This window comes from Pistacia vera, unplaced genomic scaffold (assembly GCF_008641045.1).
Source record: "Pistacia vera cultivar Batoury unplaced genomic scaffold, PisVer_v2 Contig617, whole genome shotgun sequence".
NCBI lineage: Eukaryota > Viridiplantae > Streptophyta > Magnoliopsida > Sapindales > Anacardiaceae > Pistacia > Pistacia vera.
In genome coordinates this window covers 419,369-428,655 of record NW_022196465.1, presented here as the reverse complement: position 1 = coordinate 428,655, position 9,287 = coordinate 419,369, and the positions used below count along the sequence as shown (strand labels likewise).

The window sequence follows — 9,287 nt, the reverse complement described above, 5'->3', positions numbered from 1 at the left end:
AATTTATGTAAAAGTGGTGGAATGCATAGTGTTTACTCAATGTCGATGCTCTGAATTTGCACGAATAGGATTTTTCCAGAACCAATTGAAACTGGGCCTCCTCTGGAACCTCGAAAACTCTTTTTCTTTTGGCTATATTTAGGTCCATCATATTCTTTTTCCTTTTATGTTATAACTTTTTTTTTTTTTTTTAACTTTTAACTGTTAGAAATATTTTATATTTCACATAAGGTGATCCACGTATTAATTTTATCTTATGGTTGTTTTGAAATAATTAAATTAATTGAAGGGCATGATGGTCAGTTACCTTTCATGGAGAGGTTATTGCAATTAATTAAATAGATGCAGTTTGGGAGTTAATAAATAACTGCCGTATATAAAGGCGGTCCTCTCTGTGTTCCAATCTATGCATAATATTTTCCTTTCCATCAAAAGAAAAACAAGTGACTTACAGAAAGGGAAAAAGAGAGAGATATATTGCCTTATTCTACAACCTCCAATGTTAAAAATTCGGATATCCGAATCCGATCCGGATTTTACAAAACTACGTCGTTTTGACTTTTGAGTGTAACAACTAACAATAAGTCAATAACCCTAAGTCTAACACAATGTCACAATTAACTCAAATTCATTTACTCAACTCTGTCTCTCTCACTCGTCTCAGTCTCTCTCGGCTCTCCCCGGAACTCAGAAGTCGGAAGCCTGTCTCTCACTCTCTCTCACTCTCAATCTCTCTCGCTGGAACACGGCAACACGCAGACGCAGTCACGCACAGCACAGACCTCACACACTCTCTGTCTCTCTCACTCTCAGAGTGTCAGTCTCTCTCGGCTCTCGCTGGCTGTTGCCTCGCTGGAACACGCAGTCATGCACAGTCGCACAGACCTCACAGTCACTCAAACTCTCAGACCAGATCTCAGCTCAGTCTCTCACTCAGTCACTCTCTCTCGCTCAACTCTTTCGGTCTCTTTCGCTCGAACATGCACAGTGGCTAGTGTCTCTCGCTCAACTCTGTCAAATCTCAGTCTCTTTGACGATTGAAGCCCCAAATCGATCGTAAGTTAATTTCTTTAGAATTTAGAGTTGCTGAATTTTGTTCACGTCATATATCCCTAAGGCTACAATAAATATTGAATCTACAAATTTGACTACAATAAAACTTTGTTTTTATAATTTAATCTTTATCACCAAAAAAAGTATCTGGGTATTGTAGTTTGACCCCTAAATCTAATCCATTGGAGAATTTTCCTAGCTTTGTTTATTGTGGAAGGAAGCATGGTTGGTGATAGAAAAGTGGAAAAGGAATATTATGAGAAACTGAAAATGTTTTAATTTGGTTTGTTTGAGATGCATTGCTTGCTTGCTTCACCGAAAGGTGAAGTGCTGGCTGCTGAGATAGTAAGATAGGAACAAGTTGAGTGGAGGCAAATGAGGTTTGATTCTTGTTTCCTCATTCCCATTTCTGTTTTTTCTCTCGAAGCAAGCAATAATGAAGTAGTTTGACCGTATTTGGTTATGTCTACTAATCAACATCTTTGCCATCATCTGGCTTTTGTTATGTACTTTCTCCAACTGTTATGATAGAACTGATGATAGTTCAAAAATGACATTGCTTTCTCTCATATATTATATATTCATCCATGAATTGTAATGTCCTCATTGTTTCTGAGGGCTTGGAATAAGAGGCCTTGGATTAAAATAGCTGGAAAAAAAATTAACAGTAACATTTTTATTTCATTTTCTATCAAAATCTGTAAATATTTCGTTTCTAAAGGATGATCTGCAGATGTTCTTACTATGGTGTTTGGTTCATGGCCATAGGTTCTCACGTTTCTGGGTCGAGGTGCTCCGAAGGAAGTAATTGAAAATGTGGAGTTGTATCAGCTACAAGTTCCAGACCAAGCAAAAATGTTGTGTACATAAAGCTCATATGAAACACATTCAAAGAATTAAATGTTTGGACAACATAAGTTAAATGTTTTGTGCTTCATGTTAATTTTTTTAGATACTTTTATCATGTAATTGTAAGGGAATTATAATTTCAATTTTATTTCTAGAATTATTTGATTTTAAAAAGAAAATTGTTAAATTCGGATCACATTCGAATATCCGGTTATCTGATCCGAATAATCAGATATCCGCATAATTCGGATCGGATTCAGATCAGAGTATAGTCTGATCCAAAAATTCAGATCGGATCAAAAAATGCCATATTCGGATCGGATATCTGGATTTGCGCACCCCTAATCTTGGATAGGTGAACCACGGTAAAAATCTTGTGTTTGTTCTTGATTGTGTTATTGTGTGGATTGCTTTGGTTGTGTGATTGATTGATATTGGAGATTGATTATTAGGCTTGAATCTTAACAGTGGTATCAGAGGTAGAATTTCTAGGGTTCTTCGTTCTTTCTTCGATCAATAGGTTTCTTGAAATCTAAGGTTCATTAAATTGGGGGTTTTTCAATTGATCAGTCTCTTAGTAGTCTAAGGTTCTTAGATCTGAAATTCGAGGTGTTAATCGTCCAATTGGGTAGGTTTCTTGAAATCTAGGTTCGTTGAAATTTGGGGGTTTTGTGTCTAACTGCCCTGTTGTACACTAGAGTCTTTAATCTTGTCAAACCGAGTTGTCAATTCTCCGAAATTAGAGATCAATTTTGATTTCTAGGGTTAATTGGGTAAATTCTTGATATCTTTACCAAAATTCTCACAATGTCCACCACACGGATGGAGATTACACAATATGACGGCAAAATGGACAGTACTAAGTCTATTGATGATAATCTAGATGAATTCCTTAAAATGACTTTGATATTGAAATGTACAGACTAGGAATTAGGGGACACCAATCTAGCTATGATATTGTTAAACTCAATAACTGAAGAGTATCAAGTAGTTAAAAATGCTTTGCAGTATACTGGTACAGTACCTAGTCTGGATCTAATTATATCTAGTTTAAAAGCTAGGGAATTAGAGTTGAAAATCCAAAAATGAAATGGTAATACATTGTTTGTAAAGGGTAAAATTGAGTCTGGTCAACCTAGTAAAGGTACTCAGCATAACCCTAGTTATAAGAATAAGAAGAAGGGAAAGGGGAATAATAAGCCTAAAGGAGAAACAAGAAAACGTTTTTATTGTAACAAAATAGGCCACTTAAAGAAAAATTGCTTTGAGTGGATTAAAAAACAGAAACAGGGAAACATAGAGAGTAATTTAGCCTCAACCAAACATGTCATTGAAGAGTCTGAAGTTCTTACAGTATCTAAGTTAGACTGTGTACAGGATTGGGTATTAGACTCAGGATGTTCTCTTCACATGAGTCCAAATAGAAAATGGTTTCGGGATTATGAAGCATGTGAGAATGAGACTGTTTTCATGGGTAACAACAATGCCTGTAAAGTGAAAGGGATGGGTAGTATAACCTTGAAGCTGAATGATGGGAAGCTAAATAAATTGACTAAGGTTAGGTTTATCCCTGAACTCAAAAGGAATCTGATCTCCTTAGGAACTCTAGACGAGTCTGGCTGTTGTTATAGGGCTGAACATGGTTGTCTGAATGTGTATAGAAATAACAACCTTATCCTGAAAGGTGTTAAAATGAACGGGCTTTATATTCTCTGTGGTAACTTTTATTCTGACTGTTTCAATTCTGCTCTTGTTTCTACTAACCTTTCTGTGACAGAGAAGTGGCACCTCAGAATAGGCCATATGAGTCAGAAGGGGATGAATATCCTTAACCAACAAGGACTATTTGGTAAGGACACTACAACTACTTTTGATTTCTGTGAGAATTGCGTGTTGGGTAAACAACACAGGGTGAGTTTCACAAAAGGAACTCACCTTGCCTCAAACTGTTTGGAATACCTTCATTCAGATCTGTGGGGGCCTGAAAAGGTCAGGTCCCATGGGGGAAATTGTTATTTCATGTCTATAGTAGATGATTTCAATAGGAAAGTGTGGCTTTACCTTCTGAAATCTAAAAATGAGGCGTTAACTAAGTTTAAGAGCTGGAAGTTGTTAGTGGAGAATCAAATAGATAAGAGGGTCAAGGCATTAAGAACAAATAATGGCCTAGAATTTTGTAATGTTGAATTTGATCAATTCTGTAGTGACCAAGGAATTCTTAGGCATATGACTGTTGGAATGACTCCTCAGCAAAATGGTGTTGTTGAGAGGATGAACGGGACCTTATTAGAGAAGATTAGATGCCTCCTATTTACTTCAGGATTACCAAAAACCTTTTGGGGAGAAGCTTTGACTACTGCAGCCTACTTAGTGAATAGGAGCACCTTTAGTGCAATAAAATTTAAGTGCCCTGAAGAGAAATGGTCAGGGAGGATGCCAACCTTGAGCCATTTAAGAGTATTTGGGTGTGCTGCCTATGCACACACAAGTGAAGGCAAGTTAGAACCTAGATCTATTAGGTGTGTTTTCTTGGGATACCAAGAAGGAACCAATGGATATAGGCTATGGAATAAAAAGTCAACATGGATAAAAATCATAATTAGTAGAGATGTGATCTTTAATGAAAATGTCTTTCCATGCAAATCTACTAACAGTGATGTAGGTACCTCTAGTAACAATGAAGAAAATTCTAGCCTAACAGATGTTACTCTAATTGAGGTGGAGCCAACAATACAGCAACCTGATCTGCCACATTGTGAGACTGAATTTAAACTTGAAACTACACCAGAAATTGTTGAACTTGCCCAAGAAACTGAAGATGTAACCGGAAAGATTGAGGAACCTCAATAACTTGACTTGCAACAATACCAGTTAGCAAGGGACAGAACCAGGAGGGATGTTAAACCACCTGCAAGATATTCTTATGCGGATTTGATATACACTATTTTGCTTGCAGGTACTGAAGTTCAGAGGATAGAACCTGATACGTTTGAAGAAGCAATGAGGTCCAAGGCCAAAGACAAATGGTAGGCTGCCATGAAAGAAGAGATGCACTCACTTAAGGTAAATGGAACATGGTCTTTGGTCCCTAAAACCCAAGATCATAAACTAATACAGTGTAGGTGGTTGTTTAAACTTAAAGATGGTATGTCTGTGCATGATCCTCCTAGGTATAAAGCTAGATTAGTAGCTAAGGGTTATACCCAAAGAGAAGGCATAGACTTTAAGGAGATTTTCTCTCCGGTAGTTAAGTATAAAACCATCAGACTTATGCTATCTTTAGTTGCTCATTGGGACTTAGAATTAAAACAATTAGATGTAAAAACAGCTTTTTTGCATGGTAACTTAGAAGAGGAGATTTTCATGTGCCAACCTCCTGGTTTTGTAGATAAAAATATGTCCAATCATGTATGTTCACTGCTTAAGTCTTTGTATGGTCTAAAACAGTCACCTAGGCAGTGGTATAAAAGGTTTGATTCATTTATAGTAGGTGTTGGTTTTATGAGGAGTAAGTATGATAGTTGTTTCTATTTTGCATTGAGTGATAACATGCCAATTTATCTATTGTTGTATGTTGATGATATGCTACTTATTAGCAAATCTAAGTCTAGGATAGATGATTTAAAACAAAAACTCAGTTCTGAATTTGATATGAAGGACTTAGGTGTTGCTAAGAAAATACTAGTGATGGTAATAAATAGAAACAGAGCAGGTTGCGAACTTAAAATTTAGCAGCAGTCATACTTACAGAAATTGGTTGCTAAATATGGGATGTCTGGCTCAAAAATGGTATCTATGCCTTTAGCTAATCACTTTATGTTAAGTAAATCTCAAAGCCCCAAGTCTGATTCTGAGTTGATTAAAATGGAAAATGTACCTTATTCTAATGCAATAGGTTCAGTTATGTACGCTATGATTAGTACTAGACCAGACCTGTCCTTTGCTATTTCTCTGCTTAGTATGTTTATGTCTAATCCTGGAACTGAACATTGGTATGCATTAAAGTGGTTGTTGAGGTATATCAATAGTACATCTCATGTTGGTTTGGAATATTGTAAGAGAGGTAATGCACTTGATCTTATGGGGTTTGTAGATTCTGATTTTGCAGGAGATAGGGATACTAGGAAGTCAACAACCTCTTATTTCTTCACTTTTGGTGGAAATTGTGTGAGTTGGAAGTCTCAGCTACAACCAATTGTAGCACTATCCACAACTGAGGCATAATATTTAGCAGTGGCAGATGTGTTTAAGGAAGCTTTGTGGCTTCAAGGAATTCTGTCGGAAGTAGAACTAATGGATGGTATAGTGACAATATATTATGACAGTCAAAGTGCAATACACTTGAGTAAAAATCCTGTCTACCATGAGAGGACCAAGCATGTGGATGTTCGATTCCTTTTGTCAGAGACTTGGTAGCACGGGGAGTGATTAATCTGAAAAAGGTGGCAACTGCAGATAATCCGACAAATTTAGGTACCAAAGTTGTTACTACTGCCAAGTTCAAGCATTGCTTGGACTTGTTGTTTATAAAATAGGCAGTAGTAACTGAGCTATGAAGGAATATGTAGTGGGTTAGTGCACTAATGAGATTTTGGAACTGATGGCAGTGTTTAAGGGCTTCAAGGTGGAGATTGTTGAAGTGAAGCCACTAAAACACTATCGCATGTGCTTAAATTGAATAAGTTGTGTGCTGTCATTTTAATGAGCTTGGGATAATGCTGATTGTTGATGGAAATAGTGATCCAATGGCTGAGATTTACACTTCAAGTCAACATTACAAGCAGCCCCAAAAAGTGCAGTAACATATCAGTCTTCTTCTCTTTTTCGTGAAAACAAAGTGCTCTCAAAATTTTTCAGTTTTCAGTCCAAAAATCAGTGTAACTTCAGTGAGTGCGTGATTAGTTCTTAGTCATTCTGTGAGGGTTGTTCGTTCTCTCAAAGATTAGAGATACCAGGAAGAGTTTCTCTAGATTAGGAGTTACAAAGTGAGTTTTTGGTTGTGATTGAGTGACTTTGTTCTTATAATTATAAGTTCTTGATTAATTAGTGCAGTGAGCCCCAAATATTCTAGAGTTTAACGTGGATGTAGTATCCAATCTTGGATAGGTGAACTATGGTAAAAATCTTTTGTTTGTTCTTGATTGTGTTATTGTGTGGATTGTTTTGGTTGTGTGATTGATTGATATTGGAGATTGATTATTAGGCTTGAATCTTAACAGTTCTTCACTTATCAACTTCTTTAATAATGTTCTCTTACCCCCTTTCACCTGCTCCTTCCCCCCCCCCCCCCCAAAAAAAAAAAAAAACAAAGGGAAATAGTATCTATATGTATCTTAAATATATGAGTAATGCCAAAGATATAAATAAATTTTACAAAGATTTATGTACAAAGTGATGTGACTACTGGTTGAAAGAGGGAATACAAAAAATCAAACTCATCATATTTACTCTTTCATTCATTTCCTACCACATCACTTTGTATATATTTTTGTAAGATTTATTTGTACATATAACATTTTTTTTTTTTTTGGATAACTGGGGTATCCGAGCCAGCTTGTGTGCACCTCAACTAATCCTCATGATCATTTGAACACCCAAAAAGTACAAAGAACTAGGTCAGTCACAATGTGATAGGTGATGTAATAGCCGCTTTCCACTCAAATACTCATAAAACATGTACATAATAAAATACATATAAAATAACATAAAAAGGTTGGGCCCAAATTTTTCTTTTATTAAATATATACATTCTTTAACTACAAAAAGTTGTATCATGTACAAAACATCAAAACAGGGTGGACAGTGTAGCCATTTCCCTTTGCTTGCCGACGCCCATCCGACCGTGTCCTCACCTAGATCCTGCAAAACATGAAAAACAACGGGGTGAGCACAACTAATGCTCAGTAAGTAAATCCTCTACACATCTATCCCCATAACTATCTCTCTCTAATTATTTCCTTACAATTCTCATTTACTCTCTCTTTATACTTCTCACTACTCTCTCTTTCTCATAACTCTTTTTACTAACTCTCTTTAGTAGTCACGGCCTCATCTTACCAGAGGCACGGCCGGGACTCGCTCCCACTCTACGTGACTTCTGCTCATTTTAGCCGATCGGACTCGGTTATGCATGGATTCGGAACCCTTGGCCATGTGAGTGTATAATCTCTCTCTCGGGTACTCGGGTATAGCCCTCATCCGCATGCACTCTCACGGGCTACACCACTTTTCTCTCTCTCATACTCATGCCGCTCTCTCAATGCGGCGTACATGCGGGAAACTCTACCCATTACTCATGGGTTCCCCATCGCATAACCTACTCTATTCTCTTTTCTCTTCGTTCTCTAGTGCTCATACTCTCTTTCTCTCTCTTTACTCTTAAAGTAGCTTATACTTACATTCTCTACTATGTCTCAAGCTACTTCTTAAGTGCATAAGAAAAATGTATAAGGACAACTCATGCTCACTAATGCACTTATGAAATGCCAAATGCAATATTGCATCAAAACAGTCATTCTGCACAGGTTACACTAAAAAGGCCATAACTTGCGTTATACATATCTGATTGCTACGGTTTTGGTCTCGTTTTAAAGCTTAAACACAGGGATACAACTTTGATGTTTTGGTCTCAGCCCAGTTTAAAATCCCCAAAATTCACTTAGAAAGTCACGGTTGTGACAGGGCAGATTTCACCTAGGCATTTCCTTAAACAACTCATGTGCATACCCAAGCTCTACTTATCTATAACTCTACTCTTCTCTTTAATCATCCAAAATGGGAGGAAAACTCCCTCATACTGTCATAGTTCCTGCCAAAGAAAACACTCCCAAAATATTCATACACAACTCCTCCAACTTCAACTCAATTTCACTCTCTCATCACACATTAAAAACACTTCTCATAATTTAATCATACCCAACAACTAGGACTAAGCACACATCTCATCTCAATTTTTCAGTAGGTATAACATATACATACATAGTGAAAATAAATCTCTACTCTAAAGCTTATTCAAAACTCAACTTGATTGGATTTACTTACCTTGTAAGGGAATAGCTTCTCTAACACTTTTCCTTTCCTTTGGTAGCTTGATTTCTCTCTACAACTTTAAACAACAACAACATCAACACATAAGACTTTAACCAAAACATACTAAAACTCTCATCTAAAGCAAGAATCCTTACCTAAGGATGCTTTAGATTAAAAATCTACTCAAAACTACTCAAAAAGTCCTTGGAAATCTTGGAAGATTGGATAGAGAATTGAGAGAAGTTAGAGAATGGTTATGGCGGTGGAAATGAATGAATAAAAGGTTTCTCTACACTTTAACTCTTTTTAACTCATATTATAACCATCATTTCCCATTTTGCCCTTGCTCTTCTTTA

The 9,287-nt window shown here is 36.7% G+C and overlaps 1 protein-coding gene across 1 annotated transcript; it reads left to right on the top strand.

The window, feature by feature from the left end:
• Positions 1-5,688: 5,688 nt before the first annotated feature.
• LOC116110857 (secreted RxLR effector protein 161-like) lies at positions 5,689-6,126 on the top strand. Its single transcript, XM_031397067.1, has one exon. It carries the CDS (start codon positions 5,689-5,691, stop codon positions 6,124-6,126), a length of 438 nt encoding a protein of 145 aa, XP_031252927.1.
• The last annotated feature ends 3,161 nt before the right edge of the window (positions 6,127-9,287 follow it).